Source organism: Leuciscus leuciscus (assembly GCF_965113295.1).
Source record: "Leuciscus leuciscus genome assembly, chromosome: 3".
In the NCBI taxonomy this organism is placed as follows: Eukaryota; Metazoa; Chordata; class Actinopteri; order Cypriniformes; family Leuciscidae; genus Leuciscus; species Leuciscus leuciscus.
The window spans coordinates 8,870,688-8,896,135 of record NC_138727.1 but is presented as its reverse complement, the minus strand read 5'-3'; the positions used below and the strand labels follow the sequence as shown (position 1 = coordinate 8,896,135).

At 36.6% G+C, this 25,448-nt stretch overlaps 1 protein-coding gene across 2 annotated transcripts in view; it reads right to left on the bottom strand.

Annotated features, from left to right (window-relative positions):
- prkcba (protein kinase C, beta a) overlaps positions 1-25,281 on the bottom strand; it is a 30,213-nt gene extending 4,932 nt beyond the window's left edge. Inside the window, exons 1-17 of one of the 2 annotated variants that reach the window (XM_082165885.1) lie at positions 24,952-25,279; positions 24,440-24,471; positions 13,890-13,972; positions 12,140-12,251; positions 11,504-11,632; positions 8,386-8,542; positions 8,157-8,291; positions 7,972-8,068; positions 7,693-7,839; positions 6,650-6,823; positions 6,471-6,562; positions 5,910-5,972; positions 5,442-5,580; positions 5,282-5,362; positions 5,069-5,176; positions 4,846-4,986; positions 44-1,855 (exon numbers count right to left, since the gene is read on the bottom strand). In XM_082165885.1, coding sequence (XP_082022011.1) covers positions 1,700-1,855; positions 4,846-4,986; positions 5,069-5,176; positions 5,282-5,362; positions 5,442-5,580; positions 5,910-5,972; positions 6,471-6,562; positions 6,650-6,823; positions 7,693-7,839; positions 7,972-8,068; positions 8,157-8,291; positions 8,386-8,542; positions 11,504-11,632; positions 12,140-12,251; positions 13,890-13,972; positions 24,440-24,471; positions 24,952-25,112 — 2,007 coding nt within the window. In that variant the 5' untranslated portion in view covers positions 25,113-25,279 and the 3' untranslated portion in view covers positions 44-1,699. Of the gene's footprint in view, positions 1-43; positions 1,856-4,845; positions 4,987-5,068; positions 5,177-5,281; positions 5,363-5,441; positions 5,581-5,909; positions 5,973-6,470; positions 6,563-6,649; positions 6,824-7,692; positions 7,840-7,971; positions 8,069-8,156; positions 8,292-8,385; positions 8,543-11,503; positions 11,633-12,139; positions 12,252-13,889; positions 13,973-24,439; positions 24,472-24,951 lie in introns of those variants that run through there. The other variant, XM_082165886.1, reaches the window with a different exon arrangement.
- Between the last annotated feature and the right edge of the window lie 167 nt (positions 25,282-25,448).

Sequence of the window (25,448 nt, the reverse complement as noted above, 5' to 3'; positions counted from 1 at the left end):
AAATCTTACAGACTCAGAAACATTGAGAAATATTAAAGACATATTTAAAATTGCAGACATATATTCACCAGCTGTATTCATATTCATCTAAAAATGATGGTAGGCCTACATATTATGGCCTGTATTTTAACGTACATATCTAAAAATATCATTATCCAGATCATTTGTTTCGGCACTGTTTGTGTGCGCAAGAATAAACACAAAGGAGGAAAATATACAGACATACAGAGATCATTAATATATTCCAAATACATATTCATATATTTTCTTCTATAGAAACAGTCTGTCCACAGTTTCACAGTAATTTGATCCAAACACTGCCAGGCACAGGAAACAAGTCAAAAAATCTCATACATCACAGATTTGGCAGAATAATGACATAAAAAGATATGTTCTCGTAGGTAGTTACAACATCATCATCATCATCATGTCTGGAATTAAGTTGTTGTAGTTACATCACTATCATTTCCAGTTGGTTTAAGGATGTGGTTATGAGTATCCAAGCAGCACTTGGGTTTGGAAAACTACACGTTGCATGACCAGCTCCTAAACTTTTATCTCTGACTTGGCACAGTTTCACACAAACACACGTACGACACCCAACCGAAAAAAGCACTAAAATGGGGTGACCCAGTAAACATCCTGATCAATAAGTGGTAAATGGTTCATCTGAGGCGCATGGTTTGTGTAAGTGTGTGTATGTTATAGGGAGACAGATAGATTTGGCAGCTATATTTAAAATTCTAAAGATATGTTACATCAGAGGCAATGAAAGAATCTCATAAAACCTGTCACTGACATGTCCAGGTCACATTTCACTCCAAACTGGGAAAAAAGAAGAAACATTTGGAATATACGGAGCCCCCGGACATGACATGCGGACACAAATATATTTTGTCCACAAATTAAGAATTCGTTCCCTTGTTCCAGTAAACGCTGAACTAATTCGTTCCCTCGTTTTGGTTTAAATAAAACAAGGAAATTAATTATTACAACGTGGCCACAATCGGTCAAAATTAAGGTACAAATTATTATATTGTGTGCATGATATACTTAAAAAAAAAAAAGGGGACAAATGATTAAAACGTGCTGATGTATTATTAAGTCGTGGGAACGAACTCTTAATTCGTGGCCACAATGTGCATATTTTTTCTTCCCGCATTTTATGTGAGGGGCTCTGTAACGATAAAGAAAATTAAACCTATTTTTAAAATGAGAATTTTTTTTTGTTGCATTGTGACATTTTCATCACAATTAAGCATATTATTTATTTGATTCTCATTAAAATGTCATGACAATAATGTCACAATGGAACAAAAAAAAAATCCTTATGCTCCCAAAACAGGCTCATTTCTTTTCACAAAAAAATATTGATTTTGGAGTGAAATGGAGCGTGGACACTGCATTCACCCAGATATTTTTTTTTGTTTTTTTAAGACCCGTAACACTACAGTCCATGATATACAAGAATCAAATACTCGAAACCTCGCTCACACTCACTCATTATATGTTCATTTACAAAGTTAGTCAATCTCTCTCCTTATCCTTTGAATCAAACAAGAAATAATAAGAAATATAGATTGAAATTACCTCCATTCCTCCATCAATCTGGTTGAACTCTCTCATTGGCTCATTCAAACTATGTAATTTCAAGATCTGTAATCTCATTGGTCCCTATATTGTGCTTGGCTAAAACTGGCTACTTGGATTTCACAGATGCAAAACTTGGATTAATGTACGAGAAGCCCTGAAATTCTTCTTGGTCCAGGTTTTGAATCACTTCTTGGTCAGGAGGGGTCAGGACGGGAGGATGGCGGGTGAAAAAACGATCAAAGTTCTCTGCTTCTCGACCGCACTGTGGAGAAGACGAGAGAAGAGAGATATGGGATGGGAAAATGATGATACGGCATGAGCAACCAAATGAGGAATTCATGACAAATGGAAGCCTCAAATGCGGAAAAAAAAGAAATGGGAAAGAATCCATTCAAAAGTGTGGTAATAATAACAACAACGGTACTTCTGTACTAACAGTCTTAATTGAGGGGATGTGTAATGATAGAAAATGATGAGCAATGTATTGCATAACTAAAATATATTGGCAGTCAAAGGATTACAATCACCTTCCTGCAAAACTTTTCATGCACATCATTTTCTGTGGTGGAAACATATTTCTGATGCTGTTACAGAATGTAAGTCAGCACATGTTAAAGCAGGATTTTGTTTTCAGCTGATGAAGGTGCAGCATTCAGAAAAATGTGATCCGTGGAATTAGACAATTCCAAGTATTTCAAAAGAAGTGAGAGAGTGAAGAGGGATAGTGAGGAAATAATACGGTATCTGTATCCACATCACTTACCTGTGAATGGATGAAATCATTTTAATGAAATATTTTAATGTTTATTTAAAACTGGCCAATCAGCCCACAGTTAAATGCATTATTAGATATAACACTTATTATCTAACATTAACCTGACTCCGGCAGCACTGTTATATGGTCATCTATACACAAAGACTCGTCACAAAGAAGAGAAAATTAATCAAATAATAAAATGAAACATAAAATACTCATAATACTCGCAACTTCTATTAAATGCATTTGGTAACAAATAAGAGCAGGTGTTCAGTAATGATCTGAAAAATCTCATTAGCCCCTCTTAACATGTACGACATGATTTTAAATGCCTAGTTGCCATGGATACACTCATACAAGATACTTAAAAGCTAAAAAATAAAACATTGGCAATTACCTTAGCATTATTGTCACTTTAATTATTAGAACTAAACTTTGTTGCAACAGCTATGAATATAATATTGCATATACACACCGTACAAACATTTTGGGTCAGTACGATGTTTTACCATCAATGAATAAAATAAATACCTTTATACAACAAGGATGCATTAAATTGATCAAAAGTGACAGTAAAGAATTTTACATTGTTACAAAAGATTTTTATTTCAAATAAATACTATTCCTTTCAATTTTCTATTCATCAAAGAGTCCTGAAAATATTGTATCCCTGTTTCCACAAAAATATGAAGCAGCACAACTCTTTTCAACATTCATCATAATAAGAAATGTTTCTTGAGCATCAGGTCAGGATCATGTGACACTGAAGACTGGAGTAATGATGAAAATTCAGCTTTGCCATCACAGGAATAAATATTATTTTTAAATATATTCAAATTGAAAACAGTTATTTTAAATATTATTTTTTTTTTATCAAATACATTCTGCCTAGGTGAGCATAAGACATTTCTTTAACATGCATTAAAAAATCTTACCGAATAGTAATGTGTGTGTATGTATATATATAAAAGCAGTGGATTACCATTAATCGCTTTCACATTGTTCAGCCAAATCAGCTGTTGTTTTATCATTAATAACTTATTTTGTATGAAATGTTCTTCTTAAAGTGTGCTATACTTCCTTAAAATAAATGCCATTCATACATTTTCGTGTGGTTTAAGTGTCCAAATATGTTTTGGGGTCACTGTATTTCCACATCCTGTGTCAGACCACACTAAACAACACTGAAAACCCATCAAATCTGCACAGTCAAAATGCTTAAAGTCTTAAAATGCTCCGTTATTGTTTTCTACAACATTCGTGCGTCTGAATCTGAAAGCTAACCTTCACATATTAGTGTTCACATAATCTTTGCGGTTTAACAGCGGAGCATGAACTGTGACGTTTTACTTCCTGCACTGAGCCGGGTGGAACCACAGCATCTTGGCCACATGCACAAAATCTTCTCTGAAAATTAGGCACTTAAATAACAGAGATATGCTAAAATACAGTGTACCAGGAGATAGAGAAGTGTAAAAAGGATGCCATTGTACTTTTATTACCACATGTGCCGCAATGCACCCTCCTGATATAAACAAAGTTACACTATTTAGATGGTCCACTTTAGGCATTCTACTACTAGTAACTTTGCAGCTACATGTAGACTAACTCTCATTAATTTGCAACTACATGTCAACTAACTCTCATTAGAGTATTATTAGACTTTTAGGTTAGGGTTAGTAGAATAAGTTGACATGTACCTGCAAAGCTACTTATAGTCAGTTGAATGTCTTTTGGGGGACAATCAAAATACAGTGTTAAGCCTGGGACACACCAAGCCGACGTCAAAGAACTAGCGGCGACGAAAGCCGACTGCGTTGCCGCCTCTCGGCCAAAAAGCTGTGCTTGAACACACCAAAAGGACTAAAGGCGAAGGTCAACTAGCATGTGCGTTCTGCGCCTGCGTGCAAGTAAATATCTGTCAGTATCATCACACATCAATAGTCTATTTTCATCATTCAAAAAGGGAAACCAAAACTAGGACTGCAAACATACAAACCGTAAACAAAGCAGCGCTTGCTTACAATTTGGAATATCAATCACGTTGATCACTTTCATCATTCCAGACGGCTCATGTTATTATAAAGATATTTGTGCATTCGAAATCTCATGCAAGATGACGTAAAATTATAAGCCTTCTGTCAGTACCGTCTTAACTTCTTAGCTCGCTTTCATCAATTTCGCTTTTATTCTTGTGCACTGACTCGTTCGCTAAGCTGAACAGCCAATCAGAGTTTGCTCTCTCTCACCGATGGCCCAACGGAGATTCAATATGGTGAATCAGCCCAAAAAACCCAGATGGCGTCTGACCACAGCCAACGGTGCGGAACACAACAGAAAAACTAAGTAATGTTTCCTCATGTACTTGGTGTGTCCCGGCCTTTAGCGGACAGTCTACTAAAAATGTAAAAGTTAGTAGAATGTCTGAAGTGCACTATCGAAATAAAATGTAACCAAACACACACACACATACAAACAGCTGTATTATTACTTACTGCTTTAGGTTTGAAGGGGGGTTGAACTTCTTTATTTTGCAGCTTTTCCCAGTCCATGTAGCGGAAGAAAGCGTGTTCCTTAATGTCTCGTTCTCCCTCCGGTCCACAACCCAGACGCTTCCCTGGGTGCTTGGTCATCAGCTAGAAACATGTCAGAATGTCTGTTAGTGTATCCAAGCATAGACCAAAATGTATAAAGCGTGTGCTTGTGTGTGTCACCTACCCCCTTGCATATGGCCACTGCTTCTTTTGACATGGATTTCGGATAAGATACATGATGCTCCATGATGGACTGGAACAGCTCATCTTCATCCTCACCATCAAAAGGGGGCTAAAGGGGTGGAAAAACATTGGCATCACTGTATCTATCACAATTTTGTTTTAAAAATGGCTTAAATTGGAATTTAGACCCACAATGAACGTAGCATTAGTTTACCTGTCCCGCCAGCATTTCATACAGGAGAACTCCATAAGCCCACCAGTCAACAGACTTCCCATACGGTTGATATGCTATGATCTGTTACACAGAAGAGCATTTATATGCCTGGTGTACACTCGCTCTAATTCACACAATACACTCATATATTCATACACACCTCTGGGGCAATGTAGTCTGGAGTGCCACAGAAGGTTTTGGTTGTGGCCCCATCAAACATGTTCTCTTTGCACATGCCAAAATCAGCTATTTTAATGTGGCCTTCAGCGTCCAACATCACATTATCCAGCTTCAGATCTCTACACAAACCCAGGGCATAAAGAACAGTTCACATACACACGTTTATTAGTAATCATTTTCTATCACAACAGTTCTTTAATAACAATGCAATGCATCATGAAATTTGGTTCCATTATTTTGGTTCTATTCATAATTTAGTTAAAAAAATATAACACAAATTAACCAAGGGACAATTTACACAACAGTGGTATATTGACAAAAAATAATGCATTGCAATTGTTGCATTTAACTTTTATGCTTAGATTCCACCGTTCTAATTTTTTTTTCCACCATGTCAAACCCATGTGCATTCAGAGTACAGTCACAAACAAACAAAGAAACATGTCACCTGTAAATAATGCCCTTAGAATGAAGAAAGAACAAGCCGATGGCAATCTCTGCAGCATAGAACCTGATGGTAAACAAAAAATAGAATTAAAACCAGTTAAAATACTGATCCGATGTAGGAATAAATCTAAACAACAGTAGTTTTGTTGGTTGGCATAAACATTAATATTCAAAATTAGACACACCACAAATCGATGACTATGATGATTGCTTTTATAGAATGGCGACAACAGTAATATTTTAAAATACTTAAAATATTGGGGTTGGTGTGATTTTTTTTTTCTTTTGAAAGAAGTCTCTTCTGCTCATCAAGGCTGAATTTATTTGATCAAAAATACAGTAAAAATAATAGTATTGTGAAACATTATTGCCATTTAAAAGAACTTTTTCAATTAGAATATATTTTAAAATGTAATTTATTCCTGTGATGGCAAAGCTGAATTGTCAGCAGCCATTAAAGTATTAAATAAAGCAGTCTTAATATATTTTTTATATATTTTTTTTATAATAATAAATTGAACTTTGTTCAATAAGTCATAAGTGTTTGGGAGTAAATACATACACAGCATGGGGTTCCTTAAATTTTCCCACTTGTTGTATCTGATACATCAAATCTCCACCATTGATATACTCCATCACGAAGTAAAGGCGGTCCTACAAACAACAACACCACAATTGAGTAGGAGATCATAGTGTTTGTCATGTATATGTGAATCTGTTGTGTGTGTGTGTGATGTTTACCATGGTCTGAAAGCACGAGTGGAGATGGGTGAGGAAGGGTGGTTTGCCAGAGAGAGCGAGAACTCTCTTCTCCACCATAGTGCATTCCACATCATCATCCTGAATGACCACGTCCTTCTTCAAGATCTTCACTGCGTACAGCTCATCTGAGCCTTTACGCTCGGCAAGCATCACCTGGAGAACGACAGAGCATGAATACTGTGATCGACATTCAAATCATTTCATTATTAATTGATAGTTTATTTCAATGTAAAATAAATGTGTAAATATTGAGTAATTATGTATAATTGACATGATGAGAGTTAAATTACATAGAAATTACATGTTTTTTGTTAAACATCCCATATGTATTTCATTTATAAATAAATTTGCTGTTAAGAAGGTCTCTTTAAATTATTTAATGATGAGTATGGGGTAAAATGTTGTGTTTTTTCTCTCCTTATTTTCTGATTATTCAACAAGTCTTGAAAAATAACAGACTTTTAAATCCTTTTATAGGATACTAAATATTCACTACCATTCAAAGGTTTGGGGTTTGTAAGATTTTTTGGTAACACTTTATTTAACAGTGTCCTTCTTATATACATTATATGCACTCACTGTAGTAATAACATCCAACTAACCCTAGATCAAACCCTCACCCTATAGTAAATACATGTAGTAAATTAATCAACTCAGTACTTAAATGTATAATTACACTGGGCAACAAGGACACATTAAAATAAAGTGTAACCGATTTTCTTTTTAGTGTTTTTGAAAGCCTCTTCTACTCACCAGGGCTGTTCTTATTTGATTAAAAAAAATACAGTATATTGTAAAATAATATTACCAATAAGAATAAGCACTTTCTATTTAAATATATTTTAAAGTGTAATTTATTCCACTAATGGCAAAGCTGAATTTTCAGCATCATTACTCCAGTCTTCAGAGTCACATGATCCTTCAGAAATATTGACTGTATTGTCACTTTTAAATGATTGTCCTTGCTGAATAAAAGTGATTAATTTCTTTAAAAAGAAAATATAAACAATAGTGTGTGCTACCTTGCCAAAGCTGCCTTTGCCCAGCACCATGATGAAGTTGAAGTCTGTGAGCTTCATGCGGTCTTGGTTGCCATTGGCATCATATTTGGAGATATCATTCTTTGAAGTGCCATCTATATTCTTAGTGCCAGGGCCGATCTTGGCTCTCTGGCGTTTTTGAAAGAATAATTTTTTTTTTTCAAAAACAAGAAACATTCAGAATATTGTCAGAAAGAGAGGAAAGCTAGATGTAAAAAATAAAATAAAAATGTGTCAACAAAATGAGAAGGTCGATGTCACCTCAAATTTCTGCCTCAGTTCTTCATTGCCCTCCTCTCCATCTGGCGGAACTGGAACATTGAAATATTCCCCTTCCTCTTGGCCCAGACACTTAAACCTACAATCCAAACAGATCAAAACGATGGTCTCAAACCTCGAGCACTGAGGTCTGATGTGCGGGTGTATCCCATCATGGTAGTGCTTACCATCCATCGACACCTTGTTTCTGCAGCTCGGAGATGCCAAAAGACATGGCCCCCATGAAGTCATTTCTGCTGGTCAGATCCCAATCCCACACCTCCACTGACAAACGCCTGTCTTTATCTGTATCTTTGAGGTTACTATGGTGGCATGAAGATGGAAAGAGACATTGCACACATGTAAAACATCCACATCCACACAACTGCACTGCAGATTGGTTTAATTTTCACTCACAAGCTGAAGTGTTCATCCCAAGTAGGATTGAGGGAGCACTTGATGGTTTTGGTCTTCTGCTTGCTCTCGCTCTTTGGGTCTGGAATCAATTTAAGCTTCACGTATGGATCTGAAAGTCCATTTGGATCCATTGGCACCAAGTTACGAGCCTCCTTGACTATAAATTAAAATACACAATGTGAAAACCAATGAATGCAGGACTTTATAGCATTATTATATCTTCTGAAACCTTATAACTCCATTCGATCTAAATTAGATTACATCTCATTCATTTCAGCGAAAATTATTTTTAGTAGTTTAGTTGACAACAATAATACCACTGATCTAAACTAAATTTCTAAACTACAATTGCTAGGCAGTTGCTAGGGTGTTCTGAATGGTTACTAGGCTCGGTTGCTAGGGCATTGTTAGATAGTCGCTAGGCTGCTAGGGCGTTGTTAGATGGTTGCTAGGCAGTTTCTAGGCGTAACAGGTAATCTGGGTTTGTGTCTGTTTTGGGTGGATTATTATACATTTTAGTTTCCTTGGTTTTAGTTTATTTCTATGTTTTTTCATTGTTTGATTTATTACGCACCTGTGTCTTGTTTTCTTGATTACTTTGTCTTTGTATTTAAGCCCAGTGTTTTGTTCAGTTCACTGTCTGATCTCAACACATTTAACCAGTCGTTCTGCTCATGTTTCTGACAGTTGCCTGAGTACTTTGTGTTTATGTTGAATAAAACAACTGCCTGCGCTTAGGTCCAGCACTTTTATTTTGTGTAGTTTCCAGCTGCGTGTGACATTAGGCTGTTCTGGGTGTTGTTAGGCGGCATCTAATGTGTTTTGTGTGTTTGATAGAATATTGCTACCATGCTGCTGGGTGATTGTTCATGTTTTTTGGTGTTTGTTCAGGCATTGCTATGCTAAGGTTTGTTGTTTGATCAGGCTGTGCCAGGCAGTTGCCATGGTGTAGTAGTTAGTTGCAAGGAATATTTTATAACAATGTCAACTGCAGCACACCTTTTGACACTCAAGAATCTGTAAGAATGCTATAAATAATAGGCAAATTGTATGAAACTTCAGCTATCTATATACACAGCCCTCTAAATGTAGCTCTAGAGAGTTGATGGATGAGTGAGCTGCTGTGAATGGGATGTGGGGCGATCGTTGGCGGATTGATCTCATGTTTCCAGAGGATGCTGTTTCTGCCCAAGGCAAAAAGAGCTGAGAAAAACACAGACTCGTTTAGAACACTTTGTTGCCGAGTTTCTTTTTTTTTATCGAGAATCTAGAAATCATCTTTAGCCAAGCTAAAAACATTCAAACTTCACCATTTCTGCAACATTTCCATTCCATTCTGTTCTCTTGTTCTACTGATTTGCATGCTTGGCTGAAAGTTTATGCTAGTAAAGCAGTTTGCTTTCTGCCCAGCTAATATATCACATACGCCACAACAGCACCGACCATATTTGCTTATAACATTCCATATTCAAAACCAGCACAGCTGTGGGTTTTCTAGTTTCTGAACAAAGCCCTTCCTCAGTAACTTCAGTCCATAAAGATGAGTAAATTATCAGAAGAGAATTTGTTTGGAAAAGCAACTGACCAATAAAAAAAAGAAGCCCAAATTACATAAAAATCCAGTGCATTTTATTTTAGCTGTTTATCTCATCTAAACCAGTAACACTATACAATAAGGTTCCATTTGTAAACACTTGTTAATTACAATGAAAAATACTTCTAAAGCATTTATTAATCTTAGTTCATGTTAATTTCAACATTTACTAATACATTAAAATCAAAAACTGACATGAACTAACGACGAACAGTTATGTTTTTAAGAATTAACATTAAACGGGTCATGAACTGGGAAATAAAAATTTCCTTGAGCTTTTCACATATAAGAGGTCATCACACTATAAGAATATCCTGTAAGTTTCAGAACTGAAAACGTCCTTGTTAGTCCAAAAACAGCTTTTATTGTAACCAGGGCCAGATAACGACTCGTTGTGGAATGTGCAACCTTTCATGCCATGATCTAAATGTAATGCTATAACACGATTAGTAAACCTTGAGAACTGTAATAGTAAAAATGTGCTTAAAGTTTTCGAGAGAGTTCCGCACGTAATACTTGTCTATTTCATATGCAAAGATGTCAGCCAATCACAGCCGTGGGCGTTTACACAGAAGTCTCACAGCAGACAAGCCCCTTCAAACAGAGCGTTCAAATCAGAGGCTAAAATCAGGGTAGGACATTTTTTTCATGTAAAAATCATACTAACATTATAAGTGCACCCCAGGAAACATTATAAAACAATAAAACAATGCAGTTCATGACCCCTTTAACAAAGATGGACAAATACTGAGACAAATGTATTGCTCATTGTTAGTTAATGCATTAACTAATGGAACCTTCTTGTAAAGGGTTAAACTCTATAACAATAAAATCTTTATCCATGCCAGGACCAAATATCTGCACACGAGTAGTGCAACCTAAGAGACTTTTATTCTAGTGTCTGAGGTTATAAAACCAGACAACCAATCAGATCAACCAATCAGATAACCAATAACCAAACGTGTAATATTTGCTGGTCAAGGTGATTTAAATTGGTTTTAGCTGGTCCTCAACTGAACACTTGAGTTCAGCTAGATTAGCCTGAGCATCTGAAAAGTGGCCAAAACTAAGTGGCTAAAAAACAGGGGTTAGAAAGATTTCTTTAATGTTTTTGAAAGAAGTATCTTATGCTCACCAAAGCAGCTTTGATTTGATCAAAAATACAATAAAAACAGTAAAATTTTGCAAATTTATTACAATTTAAAATAACTTTTCTATTTTAATATATTTTTAAATGTAATTCCTGTGATGGCAAAGCCATTACTTCAGTCCAGTCTTCAGTGTAACGTGATTTTTTCAGAAATCATTCTAATATGCTGATTTGGTGATCGAGAAACATTTCTTACTATTATCATTGTTGAAAACAACTTACGCCCCTTACTAGGGTATTTCAGATGTTACAGTGTTCTGGGTTTTTGCAGGGGGTGCTGTGAATTGCTAAATTACCTGAATTTAATAACATTAATAACATATATGTATAAAAACTGTGTGTGTGTGTGTGTGTGTGTGTGTGTGTGAACTTACTGGTCACGGTGAGAACAAAATTTGTGATACTAGCACTGATATGCAGCCGTCCTCTCCTCTCGGTGTGGTCTGTTCCACACAGACTGGGAACATTTTCCACACATCGTTTATGAATATTCATCATACAAGCTGCAGAAAACCACACATAATTAGATTGACAGCATTACACGTGTAGGTTCTTACTCATTACTTCTCACTCACTACTTACTAAGAAATGCCCACACAAACACAGCAGACACCAGGACACACACACACCAACACCCACACCCACACACACACCCACACACAAACATCCAGAGTCACACAAAGATCACACCCACACTAGCAAAAATATATACAGAACACTTAATAAACAACTGTATTTAGATGTGAACCACACATGCAATTATTTAAACATATGAAATATTCAAAAACAAAATATTTTTACATATGCATTCCCATGCATCACTTCCAAATAACAGTTTATCACTTACAACAGAGTAGATCAAACAGTGTATCATGTAATGCATCATCACCACCAGCAGAGGTCACTGTATGAGGGGTTTCATTGTGACACACTGTTGGTTCAGTGAGTGTGTGTGTGTGTGTGTGTGTGTGTGTGTGTGTGTGTGTGTGTGTGTGTAGGTTTAGACTCACTGTCACATTTCATCCCCTGGTGTATGAGCCCGTACAGTAGAGATCCACAGTGGTCACAGAATGTGGGGCTGGAGTATGTGTGTACCTTGAATTTATGCTTACTGCGAGGGTCCTGTGACACAAAAACACACAATACTTTCTTATCAAAGTAAGAAACTTCCTCAACAGGAGAGTATTATTACTAAACCTCTGGTTACAACAATAATTCAGAAGCAAAGCTATATTTTGGGATATTTAGTTAGGCTAAATCAATAAATAACTAAATTAAAATAAGAAAACAAAAAAATACACACACACACCCTTATTTCCAATTGAACATGTAGAAAATCAGAAGGAACAGCTACAGCTGCTCTAATGTTGTCTTAACATCATTTAAATTACACAGTGATTAATGTTAGTTATTGGAATTCATCACATCATAGCAAATACATTAGAGACAGATCTGTTCACCTACAATAATGCAGTGTTATTTTAATAACATTTATATAAAATAATGATATTTTGAACAAGTTTTCATTTATATATTTTCTGTCATCATTTTAATTATGGCTGAAGATTTAGTAATTTTGCTGGGTGTTTTTTTCATGTTCAAGTTTTATGTTTCAGGTTTACTTCAATTATGTCTAAATAGTTTTTAATATATTTCATTTCAGGTTTACTTAGTTATTTTAGTACATCAAGTTAAACTAAATGAAAAATAAGAAATGTTACATTGGCAACTAGCTAAAAAACGAAATAATTAATTTTCAAGCAATGCTTTACTTGATGTTTTTTATGGTTCTAGTTGTATTTTATTGTTAACCCTACACTTTTATTATCAGTTGTAATTGCTTTCCAATAAAGTCTTCTCTCGACTATGGACTTTGATTTAAAAAATAATTGCAAAAAATATGGACAGAAAAATGGATAGAGCTTAGCAAAGGGCGAACAGCAGTGAGACATACAAGAAGGAATCAAAAAACAATTCAGTGGATGTCGAGGCACTATATGAAACAATATGCTAAATTTCTACAGCTAGGGGGCGCCAATGTAGAGACCCAAGAAATTAAATGCTGCAAATATTCCTATAAAAATAAATAAAGTGCAGCTATATGAAGAAGCAGAATTTTGATTGCTGCCTTCCCTTTGTTTAAATGATGCCAGCAAGTGCAAGTTAAACAATTAAACAAAAGCAAGTTAATGATCTAATTATTCAACACATCCTACAAGCTTTTATACAGGAGTCAATGGTGTAAAGGTCAAGATATTCAAGCTTTTCTACACAACAGAGATGCAACAATCACCACTTGTCATGTACAGCATCATTCAAAGGAAAACAAATATAATTGGCAGCAATGCAGAAACAAAGCACAACACAGGATGTGTTGCATGTGTGCGCCTGCTTTTACACATACAGGGAGGAAGCGTGGTTATAAATAGAGATTAGAGAAGAGAAAACCGATGTCTCTGCCTGTGTGCACGTGATTATATAGTGCAAGCAAACACACGAGGAACATGATTAGTGTTAGGCTTCATTAAACAGTACATAATCAGTTACCATTTAATAAATATTTAAACTGCTCACCAAGCAGTGTGTATACATGAATAAGTGTGTGTATGTGTGTATGTGTGTACTGCTTAGTCACAGGAAGTAGTTTATTTCAACTGAAAGGAAGTGTATTTTCATCAGAAAAGATGGCGCAAGAGAAGCTGGTGGATAGAAAGGGGGTGGGTGAGGGAGTTTCTTGTTGTCTAGTAAGGCTTCACTTACATCTGATGCAGGGCCCTTGTCGGCCCCTGGGCAGGAAAAAGTAACAAATTCATGGCAGCGTTTGTGGACCACGAAACCACACACTGGGGGAGAGAGAGAGAGAGAGAGAGAGAGAGAGAGAGAACACTTCATCAAGTGACCCCAAAATATATTCATTTTTTGTATTGTATTCAATATCAAAATACTAAAGAAAGCATAAGCACAGTTCTTTTTTAAAATGCTAAATAGGTAGATACACAGTTCAGAATGAAGACAAATATTATTTGGAGACTTTCTGGTTGTTAGTAAATGCTCCCTTAGTTCTCAGGAAAGCTGTAGTATCATTTGTTTGCAGATGCCATGCGGTTACAGTAGATATTTTGTGGTCTAATGCAACATTCAGACATATTTTCGCAAAGCTCCAAAGTGACCAAATACTGTATATCTCCAAAAGCTGATATTCTTCAGGAGGTACATCTTTAGAGGATGAGATGGAGGACATTTGTGCTTCTGGCTATTGACCTTAAAAAGTGTTATTTTAGTATTATTTATATACTATTATAGTACTTATACATGTTAAATTAACTTGTATTTGTATATTTAAAGTTTTCATTTTAGTTGTACCAATTTTGTTATGTGCTTTTGTCATTTTCAATACTTTTATTTTACGTATTTCTGTTTGGCTTTTTATTTCAGTACATCAGCTAATTTTATTTCAGTAATTCAGTTAGTTGCAAACAACTAGTTTAAGTTTTGCATCAAATATTTCTTTTTTATTTTATTTCAATTTACTATAAACAGAACTAAAATTCACTTCAATAACAACACTGACAAGAATCTGAGCAGTTTGAGAAGATTATCACGTTTATTTCTTCATAACACCATGTAATGCTCTGGGCTGTATTTACATATACAGAAAACGAAATGTGAAACTATCGTTCAATCAACAAATAAAAGGTGCCATATATGTAATTAAACTTTGCATAATCATACACATGAGTCTTGCTGGTTTAGTTGCATTGTGTACCGGAGCCAAGAAAATCTTGCTCTTCTCGCCTGTATTTGCCTAATTGGTATAGGCTACTGCTTTATCATAAACCTCACAGCGTGAAGTTATACCAGAATGTGCCTCTGAAAGTATAATACTTACTAAACGATTATAAATCACCAAAACCCCAAATTCTCTGGCCAATAAAAACAAGAAGAGCAACAAGGTGGGATAATGACAAATGCTCATATTCATCACAGTTATCCGAACAAATAACGGGTGACATTCACACCTAAATCTCTACATATAATGTTAAACTAGCGTTTGGTGAAACTATGAATACATATCACATGCTAAAGGAGCCCAAACCATTCCCATTAGGGATCCCATCAAGTTCATGTAGGCCCACACGAAATAAGATAACTTTTTTTTTTTTACTGATTTAAGAGGAAAATTCTGCAAAACATCTAAAAATCTGTTTTAGAATAAATCAAATTAGCCAAAAAATTTACATAATGATAAATGTATGACATTAAAGTCCCTGTAAATCACTTCAGAATGTTTGCCAAGTGAATGCATGGGCATTGATACGTGTATTGATATGTCTAAATATGATATTGTCACTAGCACTAGAAGAATAAAAAAAAAAATGTAATCTGTTCATAATGCTTCATTAGATAATGCCCCTTCTGAAAATATTCAAAACAGCCTGTATCCCTAAAAGCATGGGATGGGAACAAATAAAAGCTGCTCTTTTTATAATCTGTCTAACAGTGTGGAAAGTAAAGCCAATAATCATAAACCGCTAAATGATCTGCCAGCTAAGCCCCGATCAGCACTGAACAAATTAAACCGAGCACTCCAAAAATCCCTGTCTTTACAAGTAATTTGGTCTTATTTGTCTGGTTAAAATATCTATAAAATATTTAAATCAAGATAAATATACTTGAGAAGCAACACTGTATGAGATAATTAGCATATATTTTATAATAAGCATATGTTTCAGGTATAAACAAGTTAAAGAAAATGAAACAAATCCGAAAGTGCAGTGCAGACAAAAAAACACACTTGTCTCCACACATCTGAATATATCATGATGTGTTGTTCCAAGTAAATTAATCATGTTAATGCATATTTTTTCACTGGAAAACAAGTCAAATAAAATAAAATTGTCATAAGCAGTACATGTACTAGTAGTCTTACAGTAAAGTCTTAAAGACTTTAAAAGGAATTAGAATATGTACAGTATGATGCTGACAAGGTGACTGAACATGTTCTTATCAGGTTATGATTGTCAGCCATCATACTGTACATATTCAAATTCCTTTTAAAGTCTTTAAGACTTTACTGTAAGACTGTACATGTACTAAAACATGTACTGCTTATGACTATTTTATTTTATTTGACTTGTTTTCCAGTGAAAAAATATGCATTAACATGATCAATTTACTTGAAGCATCACAACATGATATATTCAGACGTGTGGAGACAAGTGTGTTTTGTCTGCACTACACTTTCGGATTTGTTTCATTTTCTTTAACTTTTTTATACCTGAAACATATGCTTATTAAATATGCTTTCTGTAAATATGCAATATAAACTGTGCAATTTTTGACTAATAAAACTGGATTGACAACCATAAAGAAACAGACAGAAACACAAAACAACAACAAAACATTATAGGCCTTCAGTCTTTAATCACTGGGATTTAGCATTCATTATTAACCAGATTATTAAATATACATCGTTAGATCAATTATTTATGAGGTTGCTAACTCAGTGGCAACTGTTGCGATCTGTGATTTAACTGCAAATCTGTTTCACGGAAAAAACACTTTTTCTTGTACAATGTATATTTTTCCCTCCTGAATTTCTGGCCGAACTTGACAGACCTGGGAAATAAAAAAAATATATACCTGAGGGTGGGAACCACATGCATGTACAAATGGCAAGTCTAGCTAATCTGACACGCACATTCCAGCAACTGGAATTCATGCTTAGTTACATAAAGGAGGAGGCAGGGACGGTCAGGTTACAGCGGCCAGACTGAGGCTACAGGATCTCCCCTTCACATGTTAACAGTCTATTCTATTCGGCACACCCTTCCCCTTTTCCACAGAAGCATTCCAGGACATTCCCTCTGTAAGCTGTCAGTTGTTGCCTAGCAACAAGACCTAAGGGTTAAAGAGGGTGGAACTGTTCTCTCTGCTAAATGTCAAGTTTATAGTCTGCCTCAGCTTAAAGGCCCGTTCATACCAAGGATGATAACTATAGCGATAAAGATTTCGTTTTAAAAAAACATTCAAAATGTAACAATAGCACAGTCCACACCACAACTATAACAATAATTACACAGAGTAACAATATCTTTGGCATCACTTTCAGAGTTATTTTTTTTTCTAGCTGATGAACGATAAAAACATTGCCAGCCAATCAGAATCCATCCTGCTTTAAAGAGCTTGAGCATTCAAAGTGGCCGACGACAAAACTGCAGTGTGTGCTTATAATAAACACAACGTTATGGTGCGTTGGTGTGGACGCTAATATAGTTTTTTCTATAGGCCCTGTTGAAAGGATCTATTCCTTTCAGGCCACCCAAAAATGACTTTATTAAATTTACTCACCCTTAAACCTTCGTAGGTGCATATGACTTCCTTCTTTCAGCCGAACACAATCGGAGATATAATAAATAATATCCTGGCTCTTCCAAGCTTTATAATGGCATAGAATAGTGCCTGACTTTTTGAAAAGCACATCCATCCATCATAAAAGTAAACCACACGACTCCAGTGGGTTAATAAAGGCCTTCTGAAGCTAAGCGATTTAAACCTTTATAAAGAGAGTCCAGTTCCAGCGAAAGGGTGACCTCTGACTCGACGTATGACGCAGGCGTAGCGTAAGCTCAGGTGAGAATTGACGAACACGGAAGTGCAGAGGATAGAGCAAAACAAAATGCCGGTCATGAATTAGAAGTTTTAAAGAAAAATTACAAACCACGTGAATGTCTTACGTTGGGTCAGAGGTCACCCTTACACTGGAACTAGACTCTCTCGTGAACGCAAGTACGGCCGTTGATGGAAGCCAGTGATTATAGTTTATAAAGGTTTAAATATGGATATTTTTCTTACAAAAACCCATCGGTTCGCTTTAGAAGGTCTTTATTAACCCACTGTAGTCGTATGGATTACTTTTATGATGGATGGATGTGCTTTTCAAAAATTCACTATTCAATGCAATTACAAAGCTGGGAAGAGCCAGGATATTATTTAATATAACTCTGATTGTGTTCGGCTGAAAGAAGAAAGTCATATGTACACCTAGGATGGCCTGAGGATGAGTAAAAAAATTATTTTGGGGTGACGTATTCCTTTAACTCTTGACAATATCACAATAAAAGACATGTAAAGGAGAGTGGGGTAAGATGTGTCAGAGGGTAAGACGTACAGCCCCCTTCATCTAGCAAACTGTACACATTTTTTTGTCATGCGATTGTATACACTATCGTTCAATAGTTTGGGGTGGGTAAGATTTTGAAATGTTTTTTAAAAAAGAAGCCACTTATGCTGCTCACCAAGGCTGCGTTTATTTGCAGCCTATTCAATTACAAACAACTCATTTATGTTAATACATTTATGTGAAATAGTTTAAAGTAAATGAAATGTTTAAGTTTTCCCGATAATTCAACTTACCCCTTGACATGACTTTTAATAGAAGTTATATTTCTATTGTCCTATGTTACAGACATCTTATAACAATATAATTTGTCAAATTAGTTTGATTTCAAACTTTGTTCTTGACAAGAGACAATTTAAGTGGCACAGCTTCGCCAGTTCACACCTACGCATTGGTGCATTGTTTTGATAAGACACACTTTCCAACCATGACTTCTTAGACATGTTTTCTTTGGGTAGCTAAGCAAGTTTGAACCTGCACAGTATTTAGAAGTTCAACCTCGGTGCATCCCAAACACTAACATATTGCATGGCAGAGATAGAAAATATGCTCTTGCATAGGCAGACTCACTAGATGTGTGGTCACCACAAAGAAAATCATGAACACCATTGCAGCCTCACGCTTGGCAATCAATTCCAGTCAAGGATATGGGAAATGCTACCCATTATCCTTGACGTCAAAGGCTATGCATCCAATCAAATCAATCTATGTATGTTGGTCCAAATTCCCCTGTCGTCCCCTTGACAAAAAATCATCAAGAACTGTGTAGAGGAAATAAAAAGATTAATTGCAATGCAGAGAGCTTCATTGATTATAATGGAAACATTTTCAGAAGTCCATAACTCTGCTCGCACAGGCAGTGAGCTCAAACATTGTAAAACTTGCAGTGACAGCTTCAGTGATTTAAATCATCGGAGTGCTTGCTCTAGTATTGTTTTCTGCATATAATACATTCAATATTTAGATAACGGGTTTGTTTATAATGCTGCTGGCAGGACAATGTTTAGAAACTGGTTTACCTTTAAGAAACAGATTTTACATTGGACATCAAGTGGCTATCTAACATCATACAAAAATATACTAGGCAACATGTTATATGTTTAGCAACAGTTCTGAGAAATTATTGGTGCACATTCTCTTGATGGAAATAGCATTCACAACATTTATTTCCATCAAGAGGTGCATACATTTTTGGTCAAGATCTTGTACTGACACTTAGTCCAGCACTCTGTAAAGTCTCCTCCAGCACATCCCAAAGACTTTCAATGAATTTAAGATTTGGATTTCTCAAATTCATGTGTGAAAATGATTCTTCATGCTCCCTCCCAACCATTCTTTCACAATTTGACATTGTCATCCTGGAATATGGCAATGAAGTGTCTTCCTACATGGTTGTTTAAGAATGAAAAGCCACACACTCCATCAATTAGGGTTAGAAGAACAGTTGCCAATCATATAACATGATAGAAATATAATAATCACTGCAATAACGTTACAATTAGTGTTATCACGGTACCAAAATTTCAGTATTCGGTACCAATACCAGTGAAAATCCTCGGTACCAATTCCTTAAACCTGCTAAGAGTTATCCAGCCAAGAATGAGCCAAGAACTGCTTTTCTGATGGACTGATATTAATGACATAAATAGGGATGCACCGATCCTAATAACAGTATTTGGGTGTCCGATACTGTGCTCGTAAAACTACCCCGATACAACCGCACCCGATACCACTTTAGGGGCCGTTCACATATCATGTTTGTTGCGCGTACAAATTTGTTATTTCAATTGTAGGCTATGCCGTGGTCGAGATGAAAATATCTCACATCTCATCTCAACAGGTCATGTGACAAAAACCAACTGATCAGCTTTGGCCTTTCCGGAACAACATCGAAAGCTTGGTCGAACAGCTGATCATAGCTGTACAGGGCGGCTTTTTATTTCTCATCTCCATAAATATATCTAGTAGTAAAGCTAATGCAAGGGCTAGAAATAAATAAATTATTTGCTGATACTTCCTCGTCATCATGGAGAGCGTAGTTCGCACCGCTTTCTCCTCCTTTCCACAAGCGCTTGCTCTCCCGTGGCGTCTGTCGTTGCTATGTAACCATGAACAAAGGCGTGCCGCGCCGCTTCTATTATGAGCGCACATGCCGCACGTCTACATTTGAAATAACGAATTTGCACGCAAAAAAAACGCGCTGTGTGAACGGCCCCTTATGGCAACGTGACATTAGCCTAATCCAAAATATTTCCATATGTGACTCTTTCCTCCTTCCTTGTCAACGAGTGGATTCAGAGCCACCACATTAGCAGCGACGCCGGTCGCCATGTCTCAGTGTTTTTATGAAGAGGACGCAACTGTGTACCAACTGCGTAACGGTTTAATTTTTTTAGTACCGACTTGGTACCGAGGTACCGGGTCTTTTGACAACACTAATTCCAATCATAGACTCTTAAACATGAGCCTTTTTTTTTTTTTTTTGCCAGGCAGTGTACGTCACAATAGGGAAGAAAAGACTAGCTTCGGTTTCATGCTGACTTTAAACTCAGCTTTGAAATTTATTGAGAACCCCTAACTTTAGGGTTAGGGGTTTGTTAAAATGCCTTGTGATGCTTGTCCTAGCAATCACTACCAATAAAAGGAATTACAGACAGTCTATGTACACAGCATACAAATGGCAAAAATAGGACTTCACACACATTCATTATGGAATCTCTTAAATCCCACAGCTACATGCATCTTAATTAGAGTCAAGGTCCTTATTAATTATATCTTTGTGTTCAATTATTGCCCTCCAGTCATTACAGCTGTGTGATTACAGAAGAATCATGCAGTCAGTGATGACAGGGTTCTGTAGCAAAGGCCTGCTATCAGTTTGTCTGTCCCTTTAAAACTCACCAAGCAACCTCAGTGTCCATGCAGTAACTATCATAACATTTCCAAACATTGCATCCAGTGTCCCATTAGTTGTGCACATTTATTTATAATGTTACTGTAAACTAAATGTTACTGTTTACTTCATAGTTATTGTCTGTCTAGTGGCAATAATTTTTAGGTCTGACAAGCTTCATTAGACAAATGAGTGAACAAAACAAACTGAAGAAGTGACCATAACAAGAGACTTCATGGAATGGCAAACACTAAAACAATGATAATTTATTTGTTTTTGTTTTTTTTGCAGCCTAATGTTTATGATTATCCAACCTTTTTGGTTTTCAGCTTGCACACATTTTTGCTAATGGCTCATTTACATATCAGACAGCTTTTTACTCCACTCAAAGTATATGCATATTTTTAAACCCTAAACTTGCATATAAATGATAAGAATTGGATTGATAACAGAAATTTATGACAATGACAGCAACTGTTCTTTCTTCAAACACCACATTTTGGCACTGTTCCAGGTTGTTCATGACTGTGTAATTTAATACGAACCTGGGTTTATAGATTTACATACACGCAGGTGCACATCAAGTACATGTTTTGCAGTGGTAGAAAGATCAATGATGTTAATGATTGAATTAATGTGCTAGCATTATTAAAAAGCATTGTATTTGACTGCAGCTGTAACAAAGGCATAAATATATGCTTTATGTCAAGCATGTCTTGGTTCATTGAACCGCAGCCTTCACTTCAACCTTGTGTTTGCATTCTCATCCTCTCTTTCTCTCTTCACTTCAGTCTGCAAGTATTTGCCAGTAAAATTAAATGGTAAAAATAGCTGTTGTGCTGGTCTGAAACACATCCCTTTGTTACTAGAAGCAGGTCATGGATACACAGCTCTGACCTCCTCTCTTACCTTCTATTTTTTACTCTCACCAAATACAAATGCTTACACAAAAAATACAAAAAAATATATTTTATTATTATGTATGAGAGATGGGACGTGAATCTTATGTTAATCTTATGTACATTTTACCTGTTAGTATTTGCATTATGAATTTAAAGAACCCATGAAATCACTAGACGAACGTTGTTTTCTCTCCTTAGTTGATGCATTTCCCAACAAAAACATTGATTTGGTGAATTTTTAGGAGTACATTATTATATGGATGAAGCTAACAGACATAGACCAAACGCAACAACAGATTTTCATTTCATAGTGTCTTTAAAAAATCAACTAAATGCCCACATGAATGACTAAATTATTACATTGATTCTTGCATGAATACAGAAATGTAATGTTGGCACAAGGGAAAGTGCAGGCTGTTCTATCTCACTCTGTTCAATCTGCACATGTGCATAGAGGGAACATTAACAAGATGAGGCCAGATCTATGCTTTGTTTAATCAATCTTTATTTCTTTTACAGTTGCATTTATATGTGTGTGTATGTGTTTTGTATGTGTGTCCACAAAGTAAATGATCAACATTAACTGTTAACATACCGCTGCATCAGCAACGGTTCTGGCTGGACTATGCAATACAGCAATTATTTAAAACTGGTATCATGCCAATAATATACTTTTAAAAAATGGCATGAGATGACGTAAAACAGATCAAGATTTAAAGTTGGCAAGCTTTCTAATAGAGTTGATGATGCCAGAGTGATGAACTATTAGAATATTAAGAAATGACTTTGCCCGAGAAACAAACAAATTTAGTACAGTACTCAACATTAGAGACTGCAAAGATAAAGAGCCATGGAAGAGAGATGTCTCTCTAAGTGTGATAAAATATGCTAATCAATTCCATAAATTTAGAATTTGTTGGAGACCATGTGGAGGCAGGAAACATGGGAACAAGGCGTTATCTCCGCAGACAAGCCAAGCAGGCCATTTGTACAGAACTCATTGTGCTAAAACACACAGATGACAATTTCAGTGTATTAATTGTGCTGTAAAGTTTAATATAACAGTCACTACTGAGATCTATCTGAGCTGATTTTTACTGATCATCATAGAATTTAAACATTTAAAATTGAGCAATTTATTTTATTTTACTTTGATCAAGGTAGGTTTTGCTACAATAAATGGAGAAAATCCACAGCAGGATTTCCAGGTTTCCTTTTTTTCGCTGACAGATGTGTGCAGGGGGTGGGGTATCTTGATTCATTAATTACCTTGAAACTAATTGCCAAGTCCACATATAACTGAATCATATTTGATTGGTCTAAATCATCTTTATCTTGCTTTTTTAGTTTCACCTGTGGCAGACAAAGCAGTTCATTACATCTTAGTAGCTGGTGTTTGTTGTGTGGCTGAAGTAAGTCTGTGTCATTTTAATGCTTTTCAGCTGCAAGAAATGTTCATGATTGTAAATTATGTGACAACTAGCCCCAGTTTCCGCTATTATGTATTCGCTGTCTTAGTAAGTAACACTGTAATCTAGTAATTGTGGATGATGCGTTTTTAACAGCCCATTAATGAACTGAGTAGGAGGTGAAGTGTTCAGGATAATGCTGCCAAATGCCATTATAATGGCAGTTCGGGCTTTGACATTCATGGCAACACTGCCTGTATATTGTATTTCTGAATATTCACATAGGGATGTTAACACCAAGGGCTATACTCAATGACACCAAATAAAGAGCAAAAGTTCAATTCAATTTCGCATGGTTTTCTCTAGCAGCAGTTTTGCGTGTAATTGTGCAATAACTTCTGCAGCTAAAACGTTAAGGTATGTGCCTATACAGAAACAAACTATATAGGAAATACTCATTGGCATATAAGCTGTGACAACCAGATCTCATGAGAAAATGTAACTATTTCTGCTTGAATTTGTAGTTCATATGTTGTGATTTGTACAAAAATAAGGGTCCACCCCTAAACTTAACCTTTAGACTGTACTGAAACGTATGGGTGAAATTGTACGAATTTATAGGAATTGGCCAGAACGTAAAACGTACAAGTATGTGCTGTCTGTGACAACTAGCGTGGTCTCCCCTCCCAGAGTTCAACAGCACCAACTGTCACTAGTAATCTCTTCAACCCACCACTAGAAACCAAAAAAGCTTCACTATATTTCTTCCTCAAACACACGCAAATGAATTGAAAGAACCATGAACTCATGTTTGCAACACTGCTAGCATTAAAAGGAAATTAGTTATCATGTAACAGAGCATAAACAGTTGCAGACATTGAAAATGTAGAAGACTCAAATTTCTCTAGGGGGCCAAAGAGTCTTACCTTGACACTGGAAACCTTGCTTGCCGAAACCCCTGCAAAAGAGGCGAGACTGTGTGAGAAATTACAGCACAGAAAGCAAATCTGGACGCATTCCTCTGCGCGCAGCAGCGAGACGCGCAGGCGCGCGCCATATTCCGCAAAATCCATCTCTAAGGATGATGATGGTGATGATGGCTTAATCATAGCGCGAGGAATTTCATTCTCGTGATAGACACTTTAACATGTTTCCTTAATGAAGAGAAGAGCTTAAATAAATGTGCTAAAAAATGACCCAAATGCGTAAACATACAAATGCATATAAATATCTTGTAGAGGTGCAGCAGCGCGTTGGACTCGTTGCGCGAAGCGCTTGTCTTTTCCGTCGGCGTCTTTGTTCAGTGTTGACACCACTGCGGATGTCTGAGAATGTTCAAACGTTTTAGTGTTTTTCCTCTCACGAGCATCAAGTGAGTCACCTGTGCCCTTCGCAGCCGTGTATATACAACAACACCTCAACGTCCTCCAATACTCACCAGATAAAGTCGGTGCAGTGGCTGCAGAAGGTCGGTTGCTTGAAGAAGCGAGCGATGAACTTGTGGTTCTTCACTTCGTGCACGTTCTTCTGCCTCAGCGCGCCCTGCCTGGCGAAGCCTCGCGCGGCCCCCTCGCCCTCGTCAGCCGCTGGGTCGGCCATGATGGGGACGGAATGGATGTAGTGGGTAGAAATCTCCTCGACTTGTAGCCTGTGCAGTTGAGGTTGAACGGGGTCTTTCTCGGCTTGCGCTTCGCTTCCCGGTTGGTCGGCGCGCGCGCGCACACGCCTGCCTCTCCCCAGCTGACTGTTGTGGTGGTGGAGCGCGCGGGCAGCGGTGCTTCAGAGAGACTGTAACCACGCCCCCCCTTCGTTCGTACGGCCGTTTTGAATGACTATTGCGGTTGAGAGACACATTTGACAAACCCGTTTAAAAATCACTTCCAAGGAAAGTCATTAATTGTTTGTTTGTGATCTATCGAGCGCCAGACGCACAGC